At 36.3% G+C, this 20,784-nt stretch overlaps 2 protein-coding genes across 3 annotated transcripts in view; both read left to right on the top strand.

Moving 5' to 3' along the window:
• Window positions 1-6,672: 6,672 nt before the first annotated feature.
• LOC18052676 (protein PLANT CADMIUM RESISTANCE 3) lies at window positions 6,673-9,171 on the top strand. The gene is made up of 4 exons (XM_006448132.2): window positions 6,673-6,991; window positions 7,111-7,182; window positions 7,927-8,139; window positions 8,869-9,171. Exons 1-4 carry the CDS (start codon window positions 6,841-6,843, stop codon window positions 8,985-8,987), a joined length of 555 nt encoding a protein of 184 aa, XP_006448195.1. The 5' UTR covers window positions 6,673-6,840; the 3' UTR covers window positions 8,988-9,171.
• Window positions 9,172-19,612: 10,441 nt separating this feature from the next.
• The window catches only part of LOC18052674 (dynein light chain LC6, flagellar outer arm), a 2,256-nt gene continuing 1,084 nt past the window's right edge, over window positions 19,613-20,784 (top strand). The window contains exon 1 of one of the 2 annotated variants that reach the window (XM_006448130.2): window positions 19,613-20,040. In XM_006448130.2, coding sequence (XP_006448193.2) covers window positions 19,813-20,040 — 228 coding nt within the window. In that variant the 5' untranslated portion in view covers window positions 19,613-19,812. The remainder of the gene's footprint in view (window positions 20,041-20,784) is intronic. The other variant, XR_002907191.1, reaches the window with a different exon arrangement.

The raw sequence follows: 20,784 nt of genomic DNA, 5'->3' as shown, positions 1-20,784 counted from the left end.
AGTCACGAAGGTATTAGAACAACTTTACAACAAGCCTGGAGACCAGTGGGGGTAGTCAAAGTTGAAAGTTTGTGAAACAAAATCTTTATGTTCAAGTTTGCCTTAAAAGAAGATAAACGAAGAGTGTTAACATGAGGACCATGGCATTTTGAGCGTGCTCTTATTGTACTCCAAGAGCTTAGTGGTATTGGCAATATCATAGAACAACCTTTTTCACATGTTTTATTTTGGGTACAACTGCATAATGTGCCACTGATGTGTATGGATACTAGCACAATCCGTGAAATAGGTGTTAAGATTGGAAAAGTAGAAGACATAGCAACAGATGCAACTGGGGATTGTTTTGGTGAATATGTGCGGGTCAGAATATCAATAAACATTACCAAGCGACTAAAAAAGATCCTCAAGATTCAGCAAGAAGATGGAGGAGAAATTTCAGCTGGGGTGATTTATGAAAAGCTTCCAGAATATTGTTTCTGTTGTGGATTCATTGGGCATCAATACAGAGAGTGTGCAATGTATAAAGGCCAACCAAATGAGGAGATGGCGTATGGGGCTTGATTAAAAGCAGCTCCACTGACAGATCGGATAAGGGGTCAGAGGAATAAGGAAAAAGAAGTAAAGGAGCAAAGAAGAAGAATATAAAAAAAAATGGAGAACTCGGAGGACACAGACACCCACCATCCTCAACACCCAAACCCGGGAGGAGAAGTTGGGGTAGGGTCAACCCCACACCAGGAAGAAGTCAGTAGTTCACATATGGGAGTAAAACACATTGTTGTGGTAGTTGAGAAAACATTAATGTCTTAGGGGCAGGAACCGAGATTGCAGCAAACTGACAACAAAAAACAGCTTGATGCAGCTGATAACAAGGAGAGTTCTAAAAACTCGAGTCATGGAGTGGAAATTCGAAAAGCAGAAGAAAATTTGGAGGGAAAAACTTTAAACAAGCTCTCTCTAGTGGGCCAGACATTTCGCCAGCCCAATTCCACCAATACAGCCCAAATGAGATCGGATGAAGAAGTTGTGAATGAGGATTTTTCTTCTAAGAACCAAAGACTAAATGGAGGAGATGGAAGAACCAAGTTCGAACCACAAAAAAAAAAGCAGCAACCAAGGAGACCTTAACAATGGCAAGCAGGCTAGTTGCGATACAAGAACAAGTAGCCCAAAAAGCAAAAGACCAAAGATGGCAAGTCTAAGCAAATGCAAACCGAGCCGAGTGGCAGACAATTCTCCCTCAGCTAAGCTCAAACTAAGCTGGGGAGTGATAGCCATGGAGGTGAGGGAAAGGTTGGACTCAACAGTACATGAAATATCGGCGGAGGCTAGTTTCCAGCCCCGTCGACAGTAATGAAAATCATAAGTTGGAATGTCTGGGGTTTGAGGAGTACGTGGACGTTCTTAGCTCTGAAAGACATTCTCCGAGAGCACAAGCCTCATATTCTTTTTGTTTGTGAAATGAAGATGAAGCATGTGCAGCTGACAAATATGGGGAAAACTCTAGGTTTTGAGAACTGCCTTAAGGTGGGAAAAATAGGGATATGGGCGGTTTGGCTTTGCTATGGAACGATGAAATTGATGTCAATATTGTATCGTATAGCAACCATCATATAGACGCTATTATTTATGGGGTGAAAGGGAATACTTGGAGATGCACTGGAATATACAGTCATCCGGAATCAATGCAAAAACGACATACCTGGACGTTGCTAAGGAGGTTGGCTGGTTTGTTTAACTATCTTTGGTTGTGCTTTAGCGACTTTAATGAAATTTTGAACTTGAATGAAAAATTAAGGGGCAATGACCGAAACTTGAACATGGTGGCTGATTTTAGGGAGGCGGTGAATGATTGCAATTTGGTAGACTTAGGCTGCAAGGGCTACCCTTTTACGTGGTCTAATAAAATATATGGACCGCATTTGATTGAAGAAAGGCTTGATAGGTTCTTAGGGAGTAAGGATTGGGAGCAAAGTTCTTATAAGCTTACGGTTACAAACTTGAATTCTTGGTGCTCAGACCATAGCCCTATTATGTTAGAGATGTAAAAAAAGACTCGGTTTAATTGGCACCAAAAGAAATCATGTCAAAGACTCCACTATGAGGATATGTGGAGTCCATATAAAGAATGCAAAAGAATAGTGAGATGAGAATGGATGGAGTGTGGAAGCTGGGGTAAGGAAGGTCGAGTTGAAACCTTCAAGAGGGCTGCCAATAATTCAATGGCACAACTGCAGATTTAGAGTAGGAAAGAATTTAATGGCAAGAAAGAGAAGCTGAAACGGCTGAAGGAAAAACTTTCAAATTTGAAGTATCAGTTTAAACAACATGATGAAGTAAACGAGATTAAAAGCACGGAGGGACATATTGAGAGGTTGCTGTTAAATGAGGAAGTGTATTGAAAGTAGAGATCTCGAGCAGATTGGTTGAAGGAAGGAGACAAAAACACGAAGTTTTTTCACCTAAAGGCCTCCTCCAGAAAAAGGAAGAATCGAATTTGGGGAATTTTAAATTGGCAAGAAGAATGGATAGAAGATAGAGAATAGATCGAGAGGGCGTTCGATGAATATTTCGAAAACCTCTTTGCAACTTCCAGTCCGACAGAAATGCAAATAGAGGCTGCCTTTGAAGGATTGAAACCGAATATGGACTCGGAGATGAACAACCATCTGGACAAGCTTTTCACAGAGGAAGAGATAGCAACATCACTTTCCCAAATGTGCCCAACAAAAGCTCCGGGACCGGATGGACTGCCAGCAACCTTCTTTCAAAAGCATTGGGGCTCAGTAAAGTAAGGTGTTATCTCTACTTGCCTCCACATTCTAAATGATAGAGGTACAATCTCTCCACTTAATCACACGCACATTGTATTGATTCTGAAAACTCAAGAACCACATAGGGTAACGGAGTTTAGACCCATAAGCCTGTGTAATGTCATTTATAAGATTGTAGCCAAAACAATTGCAAATAGACTAAAGCATATCCTCCACCAAGTCATATCCCCAACTCAAAGTGCATTCATTCCTAATCGTTTGATTACTGATAACATTATTGTCGGCCATGAATGCTTGCATAAAATTAGACATAGTAAAGGGAAAAAACACGGGCTGGTGGCTTTGAAATTGGACATTAGCAAAGCTTACAATAAAGTGGAGTGAGATTTTTTGAAGCACAAAATGCAAAAGTTAGGCTTCTCTAGTAAATAGGTTGGCTTAATTATACATTGTATCACTACGGTTTCTTTTTCTATTGTTATTAATAGAACAACCATAAGGGTAATTCATCCACAAAAGGAGCTCAGACAAGGGTGCCCTCTATCCCCTTACCTCTTTATTTTGTGCGCTGAGGCTTTCTCAAGCCTCCTAGAGCAGGCAGAACACCAAAAGCTTATCCATGAAATTCATTTCGGCAAAAATACAAAGATCTCCCACCTCTTATTTGCGGATGACAACCTTATTTTTACTAGAGCAACAATGGAGGACTGTAAACACTTAAAAGCCTTATTCGAGTGCTATGGCAAAGCATTCGGACAGATCTTCAATTTTGAAAAATCTTCTATGTTCTTCAGCGGGAGAACCAAGAATGAACAGATTTCAGCCATTAAAGGCAACTTTCAACTACAAGGGTGTCTCGGCATGAAAAGTACTTAAGGCTACCTTCAATGATATGGAGAAAGACTAAGAGTTTTTTTTCAAGGAAATCAAGCTCAGAGTGTTGAACAAAATTGGTTGTTGGCAGCATAAATATTTCTCAAGTGGATGTAAGGAGGTTTTGATTAAAGCTGTTGCACAAGCAATCTCATCATACGCTATGAGTGTTTTCAAAATTCCCATGGGGCTATGTGAGGATATCCAAACAGCAGTGGCTAGGTTCTGGTGGGGAACTAAGTAAGAAAATAAGAGCATCCATTGGGTGAGGTGGGAGAAAATGAGCCATGCCAAAGTCAGAGGTGTGCTGGGATTTAAAGATCTTTCAAGTTTTAATCAAGCTCTTGTGGCGAAACAAGATTGGAGAATTCTTTAGTTTCCAAACTCGCTGATAGCAAGAGTGTTAAAAGCTAGGTGTTTTAAACATACAAGCTTTATGAGTGCAAATATAGGGTCAAAACCATCCTTCATTTGGAGAAGTGTTTTGCGGGGGAGGCAGGTGATTCAAAAAGGGTTTAGGTGGAGAATTGGAGATAGGAAGAGTGTGAAGGTTAATAAAAGCAATTGGATTCCCGTACTATCAACCTTTAGACCAATTTCAGCCCCAGCGATGATGGCCGACATTACAGTGGCAGAATTGATTGATAATGAACAAAATTGGAAGGAAAACTTACATTTGGAACATTTCACAGCAGAAGATGTAGCAGTTATTTCTCAAATCCAGCTGCCGAGAAGGCTAAAAGAAGATAAACTAATATGGCACTACGACAAGAGAGGTACATATTCTGTCAAGAGTGGCTACCAAGTGGCTATGCAAATAAAGTTCCCAGATCACCCAAGTTGTTCCACCCGTTTCCAATGAAATATGATTTGGAAGCTTGATATACCAGAAAAGGTAAAAATCTTCTTGTGGAGAGCGGCTCATGACCTACTGCCAACAGCGGAAAATCTATGGAAGCGGAAAGTTTTACAAGAACCAATTTGCCAAATATGTCGCTGCAAAATGGTGTCCATTTCGCATGCTTTGCTGGATTGCAAAATGGCAAGGAAGATTTGGAATGGCTCTTATTTGACATGTGGCTCTCAAAGAGAGCAAAACCATGATGTAATTGGGTTGCTGCAATCTTTACCCCAGTAGCAAGCTAAAAGGGACGGAGCTTTAGTGGCTGCTCTTCTGGGGGTTATTTGGAATGCAAGAAATAAATGGTTGTTTGAGGGCAAAAAAGAAAATCCAATCAAAGCAGTTGCGTGGGCAGAATCTGTGGTAGAATAATTTAGGAGAGTCAAACAACATGAGAGGACATATGTTGCAAGTCAGAAGGCAGGGGAGCAGAATCAATAGAGCCCCCCACCAAAGGGCTGGGAAAAAATAAATGTGGATGCTGTCGTGGATGTTGAGAATCAAGTGATAGACTTAGGGGTGGTGATTAGAAATTCAGAAGGAATTTGCAAAGCTGCTGCTGTTAAATCTGTTAAGTTTTCTGGGAATGTGGCAATGGATGAAGCTGCAACCATGGAGTAGGGCTTACATGTAGCTTTAAGAGCTGGTGTTACTGCTGGAATTTTCGAATCTGACTCGCTGGAAGTAGTTGAACTAGTAAACATGAAGACAAGCAGTATGGCTGAAATCTACTGGTTAATAGCGAAAATTCTGGAAAAAAAGAGAGAAGAATTTCCAAAACTTTAAAGCTCAGCACATATCTAGGAACTATAATGGCACAACTCATGAGTTAGCCAAATTAGCTTTGCAAAAGCAGGAAATTGTATCATGGTTGGATGAAATTCCAACAAACATTTTGTACTTGTGCTCAAGTTAATTCTATGAAAGGCATACTTTCTTTTCAAAAAAAAAAAAAAAGAACCAATACACCTCTCTTAAAAATGGACAAGTCTACGTCGACCGAGTGGATGGGCTGCTGCCCTTACAGTTGTGAGAGCAGCTGTTCAAGTTCCCATAAAAATATTGTGGGGCCTAAGTCTTTCCTCAATTATAATTTGTAATTGAGTGAAAATCAGTTTTCTCCCTTACTAATATAAGTGGAGTAGACTTTCCTCGAATATTAGAGAAGATAAAAATTTGAACGGTACTTCATGAAAATGTATGTAAATTAGTCTCAGTAATAATCTCAAATCTATCAAAAATAGAAAAAGTTTTGGATTCTTTCCAAGTACTGTTTCTTTTCTATCTCATTCATTATCTGTCTTGCTTTTTAATCTAAGTCAACTAATGAATAGTTAAGGAGTAATGTTTTAGAAATGTCAAAAACCTTATGATAATAATGATATATTGAGTAATTGTTAAGTTACATTACAGTTGACCTAAAAATAGTGTCTCATCACTCTTTAGTTATTTGACAAGTGACAACTACGTCAAACAAAAAAAATTGATTTTAGCTTGATGTAAGTTACAGATGATATAACCTAAGAAGACCCAATAATGTTAGATTTACCCACTTTTTTAATCTATAATGTTATATCCAATAAAATAGTATTGACTATTAATCTAACCTAGTATCATTTGAGTAAATATTATTCATTACACCTAAAATTATTGGAAATAATTTAGTATAAATCATATCATGATTAAGAACAAAAATAAAAGTGAATCAATTGATATAATATTCACTTAAATTTTTTCTATCAAATAAATCTACACTCGTTTTAATTAAATAATTATATACTTAACATTCATGGTCTGTCTCTTGAAACCATTTTTAGAAAATATTTTTTCTCTTTTAATATAACATTATAAATCTACTGTTATTTATTATTTGAAATCTACTGTCTCACCTTTCAGGTCAACACTTATCTATAATGATGCAATTTCATATTTGGACTCTTTTTTTTTTCTCCTAACACCACGGCGACTTGAACAGTTGAACCCAGTCCTTGTGGGAAACCTGGTTATTGAAATTCGTCGGTGCTTTAATTTCCAAGTTGAATTATTCAAGTTTGTCCGCCATTGACTTGTAAATTGACTAACCCAATCTTCACTTCAATCATTTAACACGTATGCATTAATTTCCACACACACACGTAGCTCTCTCTCAAGTTTCAGAACTAATAAACACTTCGCAATTTCTCCTACTCTTCCGAATAATATTTGCAAGTGCAGCGGCTCTGGAATCAACTTATTCGAGTGAACTACATAATTTTATTTTTCCTGAGTTGCAGATTTTTGAGTCATACAATCATGTCTTCCATAAAGCCGGATGAGTTCTCGTCCTTGCCGCAAACAACAACTACTGGGATTCTTATGCTGAATTACCGTTACCAAAACCGGGTGAAAAATAAGAATTCTTGGTCCTCGGGCCTCTGTGACTGCTTCTCTGATTATAAAAACTGTAAGTTTAATCTTATTTATAAAATGCTCTTGATTTTCTTGTGAATTAGTGGATGATAAATTAATATCTAAAAGTTGAATATTTCTTTTTCTTTTTTTATTCTTTTTTGTTTTTTACAGGTTGCATAACATGCTGGTGTCCATGCATGACTTTTGGGCAAATTGCTGAAATTGTGGATAAAGGATCATCATGTATGTATTCTATATGAATGAATGGAGGAGAATTAATAACAGTACTGTGTGTTGTGCTCCCCTCCCAAAAAAAAAAAAGATTGAGGGGTAGCTAAAGCCGAAATCAATTTTCAATTAATTAATATTATTGTTACTGTTGTTGTTGATGAATTTATTTAAGGTTAATATTTTATGACTATTATTGAATCATATAATAGTCATAAAGAGATATTTATAACTATTTTTAAGTAAATTGTGGTAAGTATTGAATCTATAAAGATCTTTGACACGAATCTCTTTTAAAATTCAAACTTAGCCGCAGCTAAATAAAATTATATAAAAAGTCAGTTGGCCAAAATGAATTCTTTAGTATGTATTCTGTATGAATGAACGGAGGAGAATTAATAGTATTGTGTAGTGATTTTTTTTTTCAACCCAAAAATGGAAAAATGGAGGGATAGGCAAAGTCGAAATAGATTTTTAATTAACTCTTATGTTTTTTAAGATTCAAACTCGGCTATAGCCAAATAAAATTACAGAAAAATCAATGGTGAAAAATAGATTGTATAAGTCACTAAATGATGGGGATATATGATTGTAGTCTAAATTTTTAAAATGGGCCAAAGTTTTCACTTTTTTGTTAATAAAATATAATAAATTCGAGTATTAATTATCGAATATTTAAGAGTGTGTAATACGATTTCTATTATTGAGATGTTGTAATAATGTGCTAAAAATTAATGTATTTGGGGTAAATTGTTGCAGCTTGCGGTGTAAATGGGGCGCTTTGCGCTTTAATGTGCTGCGTGACATGCTGCCCGTGCTGTTACACATGCTTTTACCGATCAAAAATGAGGAAGCAGTACACGCTGAAGAAGAAGCCTTGTTGCGATTGCTTGGTTCATTGCTGTTGCTTGCACTGTGCATTGTGTCAAGAGCATCGTGAGCTCAGAAACCGCGGTTTTGACATGAATACAGGTATACCGAACTTTGATTTAGTGCAAGACGTCGTGCATAAAAAACTCCTAATCATGGTTTGTCATAAGGCTGGCAAAACTCCCGGGTCAGGTCCGGGTATCACAATGCTCGAACCCGGCCCAGACACAATTTTTAGATGTCCGGGCCGGGTTTTAATCTGGATACCTGAATTTTATATTTTTTAATATTATGTGTATTTTTTATTTTATGGTAATTTTATAAATTTTAAATTTATTTCAATAAAATTTGACATGAAAATATAAACTTTAAGTATTTAAAACTTTATATATGTGTAATAAATGAGTCAAATAAAAATAAATATTTAAGATAATATATATTTTATAATATTTTTTAATAAAATCCGGGTTTCAGACCAGATTTTGGGTTTATCAAGTGATGCCCAAGATCGGCCTGACTTCATACCCTGGCCGAGTAATACTCGGCCCATAACGCTTGGGTGCGGTCTGGGTCCAAACTGGGCAGATATTTTTGCCACCCCTAGTTTGTCATGCATGACGAAGCGCACTAGATCAACTCTTTATGTATATTAACATTTTTTTTATAGCAGGCTTTATAATTATGAGTAAAAAAAAAATTATAATTATGTGTAATTAAGTGGCAGTATATACTATTACCCACAGCACTTTCAAAATTTTAATGTAATGCTTTTGATTATTTTAAAAAGATTAAAAAAAGAGAGAGAGAATTCTGAAATCTTGTTATTTACAGGGTGGCATGGGAATGTAGAGAAAGAGACTCGTGGAGTGGCAATGACTCAGATGGCTCCAATTACTCCAATGGCTCCCTTGCCTCCGGTGATTGAAGAAAGCATGAGCAGAGAGTTTTGAAGATATTAATGATTATGTTCGAGTACTAAAAATTGCAATAATGTAAGGTTAGATAATCACATGTATTTATTTTGTGGTTGATAGGAATTAATATTTCAAGAAAACCATCAAGTCATTACATGACCCAACAGGCCATCATGAGTTTAGAGGTTAAGGTCTAGTTTTAATGGAAAGGAATGGCAACCATAAGACTTAAGTTTTGGGAGTGTTAGTGATGTACGTAAGTTAAAAATTTAAGAAAATATAATAATAATTATGAATTCAAGAATCTACTAGAAGATCATGAGATTTCCTTAAATATTAGTTGAAGTAATTCATATTTTTGCATTCTACTTCTCTTTCTGCTCTTTCCTCTTAATAAATTTTTTTCATCATTTATTGAAAGAAAAGTCATTCTGGGTTTAATTTAATAACAAAACAAAACAATTTAGGCTTCAAATGAATACCAGTATAATAACTAGTTCGTAGAACACAATTAGATCAATTTTATAAACATTGAATTACAATAAAAAAAATTTTGAAAATGTCAAATGAGGTGGGTCACTTTTTCTAGAAGAGAAAGAATTTCACATCTTTTTTTGACATTTGTTAAGGGCGGCACCAACCATATTGAAAAAAAATGGTGTCATCCATAATTGAAAGAAAAAAATATAATAAAATAATAGCCAATATTTGGCTATAAAAGGGAGCTCCTCATTTCGTTTCATTCATCCAAAATCTTACAGCTCTCTAATTCATTTGTGAAAAGAATTGAGAGTTGAGAGTGTTAGAGTTTTAAACTCTTATTTTAGTGATTTGAGAGATTTGGTGTATTGAGGTTCTGGGTAGTGAGCCAAAATATTACAATACTTGTAATCCTCATTTTACTAATGAAATATTTTCCTTCTGTTTTCGCCCATGGACGTAGGCTAAAAGCCGAACCACGTAATTTCTTGGTGTTCCTGTGTGATTCTATTCTATCTCATTATTTCTCAATTTCACTTTAGTTGTGTGTCTGCTACACCCCTTCAATTTTCGAACAATGGTAGCAGAGCTATTGGTTGAATTTTTAGAGTCGGGTACTGCTCACGTAAGAGGATATTATTCACGTATACGATACTATTCACGTATACGACACTGTGATTTGAGAGATTGGGTGTATTAGGGTTCTGGATAGTGAGCCAAAATATTACAATATTTGTAATCCTCATTTTAATAGTGAAACATTTTCCTGTTATCTTCACCCGTGGACGTAAGCTAAAAGCCAAACTACGTAATTTCTTGGTGTTCCTGTGTGATTCTATTCTATCGCATTATTTCTCAATTTCACTTTAGCTGTATGTCTGCTACACCCATCAATTTTCGAACAGTAGTATCAGAGCTATTGGTTGTATTCTTTGGAGTCGGGTATTGTTCACGTATACGGCATTGTTCACGAGAAACGGTGGGAGCGATCTAAGAATTTTGCGGTGCAAAACAGGGAATAGTGGAGTGAGTAAAACAACTATGTGGTTTTATATATGTCTAAGAAAGTTCTGTCATAAAGGCGATAAGAGCCTAAGAAGTCTGGGTTTTAAGTGGGACCATTGTGACCCCTCCGGTCTTTCCTGTGAACTTTTCTAGTGTGCATATTCACACATACTCACAACTATTTGAGGTGATACACTAGTTTGTGTACTGTATTTATCAACAAAATGGCGACAAAGTATGAAATTGAGAAGTTTAATGAGAATAATTTTTCGTTGTGTAAAATGAAGATGAAAGCTGTATTGACGAAAAATAATTGCTTGGCAGCAATTGGAGAAAAGCCCATGGAAATAACTAATGACAAGTGGAACGAGATAGATGGCAACGCTATTTCTGATCAACACTTGGCATTTACAGATGGAGTATTATCCAGTGTGGCAGAGAAAAATACAGCGAAAGAAATATGAGATACTCTTACAAAATTGTACGAGGCTAAGTCATTACACAATAAAATCTTCTTAAAGATGAAACTCTATACTCTTCGAATGGCGGAATCTACAATGGTGACCGACCACATTAACACATTGAAGACTCTATTTTCACAACTCGCAACGATGAGTCATAATATATAGGAAAATGAATTGCAGAGCTTCTACTTCAAAGTCTACCAGGTTCGTATGATCAACTCATCATCAACCTGACGAACAATAATCCAACTGACAGTCTGGTTTTCGATGATGTTGCAGTCTTTATATTAAATGAGAAGAGCAGGCGGAAAAATAAGGAAAACAGACAAGCAAGTTCACAGCAAGCGGATGCGCTATTGGTGACGAAAGAGAGATCAACGGAGCACGGCTCTAGTGGGGGTCACAATCATAGCAGATCAAAATCCAGAAGTAAGAAGAATGTTAAATGCTACAATTGTAGTAAGAAATGTCATGTCAAGAAATAGTGTTAGAACAATCAAAAGAGAAGAGAGGGCAAAGAACCTGAGTCATCAAATGCTCAGGGTTGTGTAGGAAGTACTTCGGATGATGGCGAGATTCTCTACAGCGAGACAATAACTATTTCAGAAGGCAGAAAATGGCTATCTAACGTCTGTCTCATAGACTCAGGATCTACCTGGCACATGACCTCTCGGAAAGAATGGTTCCACACATATGCACTTATCTCAGGAGGATCTGTATATATGAGTAATGATCATGCCTTGGAGATCGCTGGTATTGGTACTATCAAAAGGATCAAGTGTTTGAAGACAAATAATGATGGAGAGTATACAGACGATGAGTTTCTTGCTTTCTATAAGCAAGAAGGTATTCAGAGACAGCTCACGGTAGTATACACTCCTTAACAAAATAGAGTGGTGTTGTGTAAATTTTAATGTACTCGCAAGCGCACGAATCTATTGTAGTATAGACTAATGGTGACGAGTGTCGATCCCACGAGAAAGTGGATTTTAATTATATGTAGAATTAATTTTGTAAATGGGTGGTTGGAATTGTGGTGGAAGTGATTTAAATTATCCTAAAATTGGAATTGAAATGGCAATAATAAATTCTAAAATTGGAATTGTAATGGCGAGAATAAATTGAAGCGAAATCTATTGAAATGACGTACTTGGGTATCTGGATCCGTATCAACATGCATCATGGGCTAAATAATCTGTATTAATGCCAATTAAATCATGAGGGGGGAATCCACACCTCATGAACCATGCTCTAATCAATATGGTGCTAAGGGCTTATCGTGCCAAATAATAGTAACCTTATACTAGAGAGCCGGTGTAACCAAGGCAGTATCTAGACAAGATTATTATTATTTGTCGACGAGAAGTCAAAACATCCACAAAAACTAGAGGGGAAGAGAAAATAAATTTACCAAATTAAGCCCATGACACATGTTGAGACTTCACCTTCAACCCAAGCTTGAAAGAAAATTAGCTACTCATAATTGAACTAGGGGCAAAATAGAAATTTATTAAAATACGTAGAAAATACAAGATGGAGAAGGAATTACAGAAAATGGAGTCCAAAAATGGATTCAGAGATATCAAATTAGAGGGGAGAGACCCCCTTTTTATAGATACATGGAGTAAATCATGGCCATCGGATAAAAACAGTTTGGACGCTCAAAATTGCGCCACGTCATCAGTCAACAATACGCGGTTTGACCACGCGGATGAACAGTAGCACGGTTTGACCCGGATGAACAGTAACGCAGTTTGGTTGAAAATAATCCTGTGTGATGCATGTACCGTACGCGAGATTTTTCGTCCACTGATATGCTGCCACGTCACCATCAACAGTACATAAGAATTTTAGCCCGACAGGATCGTGACACCTCATCAGTCAATGCCACATCATCGGTCAATGCCACGTCATCGTCCGTCTATGTGAACAGTGTCGTGAACAGTGTCGTATACAGTACCGTACACGTGAATAGTACCGTACATGTGAACAATGCCATTTTTCCTTTTATGCTCCTCCTAAGGTTTTCGATCGTCCTGAGTTCAAAAGTGATGTCCGTTTTACCATCTGATTTCTCGTTTATTGTGAAATAACTATGATGCCCCTAAAATACATAAAATACTTAATTAAAATAAAACAAACGGAATTAAATCAAAATAATGTTAAATTCATAAAAGTAAAGGTGTTAGTAAGACTTGAAATGTAAAATGACGGTTTTCTCCTTTATAAATATGCATTTTCTAACACTCAACAAGTGGCAGAGCGGATGAACAGAACTTTTATAGAAAGGATAAGAGCTATGTTGAGGACTGCTGGTCTACCCAATTCATTCTGAGCAGAGCAGCCAAAACTGCCTGTTATATAGTAAATCGATCACCATCTACAGCTATTGGGTTGAAGACAGCGATGGAGATGTGGACTGGAAAGCCAATTAATTACTCCTACCTACATGCATTTGAATGTCCTGTGTAGAGCTGGCAAAATTTGACACGATCTAATTACCCGACACGAACACGACATAAATAAATGGGTATGGGTCGTCAAATTTAACACGATTATTAAATGGGTCGGGTTCGGGTTAGGGTCAACACGATTTTTTTCCGTGTCGGGTTAGGGTTAAAATTCTTGACCCATTTACCCAATCAATGACCTAATTATATTTTCTATTTAAAATAATTTACATATTCTTATCATTAAAACTCAAATATTAGAGATGATTTTCTTTTTTTTTATCCTTTAAAAGGATGAATATAAACACAATGTTTTATTTATAAAATTTTAAATACATTTAGAGCTTCAATAGTGTAAATGTGTAAAAATTGATAGACATGTATAGTTTATAATATCGATAAATTATGTATGTATGTATGTATGTACATACGTATGTATGATAGTGTGTAAATATTTGATGTAACTTTTGTTCAATAGATAGATATTAAACGGGTTATTAGGTAACCCGATTATTTTTTCGTGTCGGGTTTGGGTCTCAATATTTTGATACGATTATTAAATTGGTCAGTTTTGGGTCGACCTAAATTTGACACGACACGAACACGACCCGATGACCCGTTTTGCCAGCTCTAGTCCTGTGTACGTAATGTACAATGCCCAAAAAAGAGCAAAGCGTGATCCAAAATCTAGGAAGTGTATCTTCTTGGGATATGCTGATGGAGTAAAGGGGTATTGTCTGTGGGACCTCACTGCTCATAAGATCGTCATTAGCAAAGATGTTATCTTTGTAGAAGATCAACTGCAAATGAGAGATGAGGATGATAGCATTGTAAAGAAAAGTTAGAGATTATACCGGTGTATGTGAGAAATAATCTAAAAAAAGAAGATTCAGATTCTTCTGAAGCAGCACTAGAGCACGAGGAACAAGAAACAGTCGAGTCCGAGACTCTAGAAGCTCATCGATCAACTCGTGAGAGACGACCGCCAGTGTGGCATTCGGATTATGTCACAGAGATCAATATTGCATATTGTCTTTTAACAGAGGATGGAGAGCCATTAACTTTCCATGAAGTTTTAAATAGCTCAGATATTACTTTGTAGATGACAGTAATGCAGGAAGAAATTGAAGCTCTACACAAGAATAAGACATGAAAACTTGTACCACTACCACATGAAAGAAAAGCCATTAGTAACAAATGGGTCTACAAGATCAAACGTGATGGCAATGATCAAGTGGAGCGGTATCGTGCAAGATTGATAGTGAAAGGATATGCTCAGAAAGAAAGTATTGACTTCAACGAAATATTTTCTTTAGAGATTCGATTCACAACAGTTAGAGTAGTCTTGGCAATGTGTGCTACATTTGACCTACATTTAGAGCAGTTAGATGTGAAAACTACATTTCTTCATGGAGAACTTGAAGATGAAATTTATATGCTCCAACCAGAAGGTTCTGCAGAAATAGGAAGGAAAACTTGGTTTGCAGTAGGGGTGGGCGCGGTTCGGTTCCGTTCGGTTTTTTACTAAATTTTTCATAATCGTTCGATTACGATTATTTTAAAATCATAATCGCAATTAATCAAATTACCGAAATAATCAAATACTCGATTAATTGAAATAATTCAATTCGGTTCGATTATTTTGATTATGGGCCTATTGGGCCTATTTTGGGCTTTTTTAAATTTAAAACCTTAAATTAATAAATCTACAACAAACATAAAAAATTAACAAACAAAAAATAAAAATATGTCTCAAACAATGTTCAATAACACATAACATGTTCAAATAACAAGTTCAAATCAAAATAAATCATAATCCCAATTACTCCTCTGCTTGTTCTTGTTGAAATATTATATAGAAATGAGCTTTCAATAATTGTTTGAATAAAAAATTTTGGAAGTGGGACAGTCCTGGAAGAGTTGAAAACGTTGATCAAGATAGACTACTTGTAGTTTGCTTATATTAATGATCACGAGTTTAATTTAGATATTTGAGCCCAAGTCCCTCCATTTACGTTATTAATCATTTTTTTTATTAACGCTAATTGATTAGAGGAATGTGATAACGAAAAGATGAAAATACCTGCCCAAATGCTTTGCCGAGTGCATACTTACAAATCCACTAGTTTAGCTTTTAATCACATATATAAACCACCATCGTCACAAAATTATCATATATTACACAATAATCAAAGCAAATTATTGAAAAGCTATGAAGCTAACCAACTCGGCTCATCTAAATCTACTCCAACAGCAAACACTCACAAGTCCAACAACGTTAAACTCTGTTTCAAGTTTTACTGTTTTTACTCTCGGCATGAGCACATCATCATGTGAAACCATTAAAATCCAACCATTAAAATCCAAGTAATAGCAAACTCACAAGTTGTAGCTTTGTGGAGATCACTCGGCGACGAGCAGCAGCAGCAGCAGCGGCAGGCTGCAGCAGCAGCAGCGAGAGCAGCGAGCAGCGGCAGCAGTAGCGACGAGCGCGAGCAGCAGCAGCAGCAGCGACGAGCAGCGGCAGCGGCAGCAGCAACGACGAGCACGAGCACGAGCAGCGGTAGCAGTAGCGACGAGCGCGAGCACGAGCAGCGGCAGCAGCAGCGATGAGTTCAGGGGCTGAAGGTCACGAGTTCAGTGGCTGAAGTGAAGATCAATTTACTCACTTTAGGTTGAGGGATTATATTATTCGGTTTATTTAATACTCGGTTCGGTTTTTCGATTTTTTTTTAAAAACCGAAAACCGAACCGACTGGTTTTACTATTTTCTCTATATTACTAATTCAGTTTTTTGGGTGTAAAAAAACTGTAAAAAACCGAACCGAACCGATCGGTTCGGTTCGGTTTTTGATTAATCAACTATTTTTGCCCACCCCTAGTTTGCAGGTTGAACAAATCTCTACACGGTCTCAAATAGGCGCCGAGGTGTTGGTATAAGAGATTTGATTCCTTCATCATGAGTCTTGGATACAACAGACTCAGTTCAAACCATTGTGCATATTACAAGAAGTTTGAAGATAATGATTTCATCATTTTACTATTGTATATAGACGAAATGTTAGTAGCAGGCCCCAACAAAGTTCAAGAACAAGAATTGAAGGCACAATTGGCTAGGGAGTTTGAAATGAAGGACTTGGGACCAGCAAACAAGATTCTAGAGATGCAAATTCACCGAGACAAAAATAACATAAAGATTTGACTTTCACAGAAGAATTACTTGAAGAAAATCTTACGGCGCTTCAACATGCAAGATTGTAAGCCAATTTCTACCCCACTTTCTGTTAATTTCAAATTATCCTCAAGTATGTGTCCTAGCAATGAAGCAGAGAGGAATGAGATGTCTCGAGTACCGTATGCATCAGCAGTGAGAAGTTTGATATTCGCTATGATTTGTACAAGACCAGACATTGCACAAGCAGTGGGAGCAGTCAATTGATACATGGCAAATCCTAGTGGAGGGCATTAGATAGCTGTGAAGAGGATTTTGAGATATATCAGAGGAACCTCAGATGTTGCATTATGTTATGGAGGATCAGAGTTTACTGTCAGGGGCTATGTTGATTTAGATTTTGCAGGAGACCTTGATAAAAGAAAATTCACTACTGGCTATGTGTTTACACTTGCAGGAGGAGCTTTAAGCTAGGTTTCAAAACTGCAGACCGTTATGACTATATCTACAATAGAAGCAGAATACATGACAGCTACACAAGCTTGCAAGAAAGCTATCTTGATACAAAGGTTATTGGAGGAGCTCGGACACAAACAAGAGAAAATCTCTGTGTATTATGACAGTCAGAGTGTCTTGCATATTGCAAGAAATCCAACCTTTTATTCCAGGACAAAGCATATAGGAGTTCATTATCACTTCGTTCGAGAAGTAGTGAAAGACGGAAGTGTAGATTTACAGAAAATCCATACAAAGGAGAACATAGCAGATGTTTTGACCAAACCAATCAATACTGACAAGTTTGTCTGGAGTAGATCCTCTTGTGGCCTAGCAGAAACGTAGACAACATGATTATGACGAAGTAGAAAGGATGGTGTGGAGATTGATTGGTCCCCAATCTAATCTCCAAGTAGGAGAATGTCAAATGAGGTGGGCCACTCTTTCTAGAAGAGCAAGAATTTCACATCTTTTTTTTACGTTTGCTAAGGGCAGCACCAACCATATTGAAAAAAAATTGTGCCATCCATAATTGAAAGAAAAAAAATAATAGCCAATATTTGGCTATAAAAGGGAGCTCTTCATTTCGTTTCATTCATCCAAGATCTTAGAGCTCTCTAATTCATTTGTGAAAAGAATTGAGAGTTGAGAGTGTTAGAGTTTTAAACTCTTATTTTAGTGATTTGAGAGATTGAGTGTATTAGGGTTCTGGGTAGTGAGCTAAAATATTATAATACTTGTAATCCTCATTTTACTAGTGAAATATTTTCCTTCTGTCTTCGCCTGTGAACGTAGGCTAAAAACCGAACCACGTAATTTCTTAGTGTTCCTGTATGATTCTATTATGTCTCATTATTTCTCAATTTTACTTTAAATGCGTGTCTGCTACACCCATCAATTTCCGAACAGAAAATCATTAAAAATTCATTGTACAGTTTCATGAAAATCCTACCATAGCAATTTTTCATTCCAAAGGATTTTGGCATTTATGCATTAATTTAACAAATCATGATGATTCGTCTCCCAGTATATAAAATTATATACCGCTTATTATAAAAAGTTTGGAACTAATACTTAATTTTACTCGAATAATAATCTTTTCTGTTTTTTATTTAACCATAGATTTCTACGCTTTTTTTTTCTTTAAGACGAAAAAAAGAAAAGAAAAAGCATTGATTTCTGAACAGAAAATGGAAAACAACAGGACTTCCCAGACAAAAGGGACGAAGAGGAACAAAAGACCGGACCACCGAACAGCTTGCAAAATATTTTTAATGAGTTTACACGGGGCCCATGCGTTCCTTTCTGCGAAATTAGCGGCTGTTTGTCCTGAAAATGTAACTATGTAAGTAGGCCCTATGGTCTTTTTCACTCAAAGTGGGGGCTAGCGAATTTCTAACATCCAACTGGACCTACCCATTTCCAAAGTCCAACCCGAAATAAATCGTAGCACTGGTCACGGGGTTAGTCGTTGGCCCAACATTTCAATCAAATGCAGGTTACTTTTGGCCTCTTCTTTTTTTTTTTGGTGGGGGGAGGTTGTTTTGAGGTATTCATAAAGCATAATCCTTCAATTCCATCAATTTAATTAATTTTGACTAAATTTGATGTATATAAAATAAATATATTAAAAAATATATTGTATCAACAATGTGATTGATAACCACGAACTATATAGCTCGAAAACTAAGATCTGTTTTCATATTGAGATATTTTAACTTTTAAGTTATATTACTATAAAAAAAACTATAATTATGAAATAAAAGTTAATATTCTGTAGTAAATATAATTTTTAAAAATAATTTTAACATAATCAGTAAAAATATAGTAATTTTTTTATTATGTAAATCTAAAATTAAGTTAACTTAACTTTTAATCTATAACAACTAATATTTGTCAAATAATTTAATACTGTAACTTTTTATTTACAACTGTTTAATCTCAATTTAAAAAGACTCCAATATTAATAAGCGATAGTGTTTGTAAGTTTGCAACGCGTTTGGCATAAGAAGCTCGCTATAAGCGTGATAATGCCCACCTCCACATACAAAAGCAGTCAAAGCTCAGCTGCCATTACAGTAATACAGTTCAAACGTAAGGTATGAGTCTTCACATTCATAATAAATTTAATTAGCAATCATCATCAGCCTAACAAAGATGGATGATCATGATTCTTGATCGAGCATTAAATTGGGACCCAGCAAAGCAAATTCAGGAATTTCGCTTTTGTTTTTGGTCGGCAATTTTGTCTCCCCTGCGCCTAACCCAACACATACACTGACCTCGTTGGTACGCTCAAAACCTCCCATTAAAAGAAACCAAAACCTCGTTCGACTTGCAAACAGTGATGGGCTAATAACATTTGAATTCCTAAATTTTAGTAAAATCAAAATCAAGCCATTAGGATTAAGGAGCATAACGGTCAAAATCAGTCTAAGGAAGTGTAGGCACTAGGCACTGACACTGGCAGGTACCCATATGAAGAAAATGAGAACTATTTCCTAGCTTGTGATTTTATTAAAAAGTAGGTATCTCGATGTTATTACTCCAAACAGAAATTATGGTTACTAGTTTATTATAATACCTTGCATAACCGATGTTACTACAAGGGAGAGCTTTTGTTACCTCTCTCTTGGAACTTTTCTTTTGTTCCTTTTTCGTTTTTCCTTCTCTTAGGCCTTATCTCAAACACATCATACAGTAACTGCTGTTTTGGAGTATTGAACAAGGACAAGGAGGAGCTTTTTGTTTTAGCTTTGAAGTGATGAGAGAGTGAGAAGATTTTGCTTTCGAAAATGGAGGCTGCAGAGGAGTTGGAGAGAAGGAGCAAGTTTTTGAACAGCTTGATACAGAAGAAGAAAGCCAAAGAGCAGCAAGAACAAAATGATCAGCTTAATGTTCGTGTTAGAGCCTCTGATATGCCACTCCCTTTACAAAACAAAGCATTTAAATGTGCCCGTGACCAGCTTGATTCCATGCCTGGCAAGCTTGACAGTAAACGTCTAGCTCTTGCCCTTAAGAAGGTAAAATGTTTACTTGGTTTTTATGAATTTGATCTTTGATTATTTTATTGGTTCTTATAGATTTAAGATTGTTTAGAGTTATGGGCATGGAGTAAATTTTTCATATTTGTTTTCTGCTGTTTGATTTTGTACTTTTATTCTCTGTTCTGAGTTGTGTGTAGAACAAGGTTAAACAGGTTTTTTTTTTAATTTTTTATTAATTTATATTCTTTTTTAGTGGTGGTACAGTTGAATGTATGTCCAGGCTTCGGCACAATGTTCCAATCCTTTCTGTGTGTGTTATATTCAGTTTTTTTTTTTTTTTGAGTTCATATTCAACGTTAGGTAATGTGTACTTGTAATATTTCTCTAGATTTATCTGGGTTGTTTATGTTCACTTTGTGGTCTGAGATAGAATATCTTAATTTTGAGAGTTCATGGTGAAGGTTATTTAGGAATTGAGATGCTAATTGCGTAGTTCCTTGGTTAAAGAAGGGAAGCACAATTGTGGTTGGTACAGTTTCCTGGAGATGCTGGATGTTGTTGGTTAAGATGCACTCAGGAGCGCTAAAATTCGAGAGTGCTTTTGACCAAAAGCAGCTTTGCTCAAAAGCACATCTATAGGCTTCTCTGTGAGGCAATAGAATTCTTTATTTATTTCAGCAAAATGTTTTATTTATTTCAATCAACCGATACTAATGGAAGAAAATTGTAATTTGGTCATTTGGAAGCACTTTGGCAGCTCACAGCTTTCCTAAATGCACT

Source organism: Citrus clementina, unplaced genomic scaffold (assembly GCF_000493195.1).
Source record: "Citrus clementina cultivar Clemenules unplaced genomic scaffold, Citrus_clementina_v1.0 scaffold_2, whole genome shotgun sequence".
NCBI lineage: Eukaryota > Viridiplantae > Streptophyta > Magnoliopsida > Sapindales > Rutaceae > Citrus > Citrus x clementina.
This window is presented reverse-complemented; position numbering and strand designations above follow the sequence as displayed.

Excerpts from the sequence above, each read along its gene's own strand:
- LOC18052676 (XM_006448132.2), top strand. The coding sequence starts at position 6,841 with ATGTCTTCCATAAAGCCGGATGAGTTCTCGTCCTTGCCGCAAACAACA. Across the intron at positions 7,183-7,926 it reads TGTGGATAAAGGATCATCAT|CTTGCGGTGTAAATGGGGCG; the intron begins GTATGTATTCTA and ends AAATTGTTGCAG. Across the intron at positions 8,140-8,868 it reads CGGTTTTGACATGAATACAG|GGTGGCATGGGAATGTAGAG; the intron begins GTATACCGAACT and ends TGTTATTTACAG.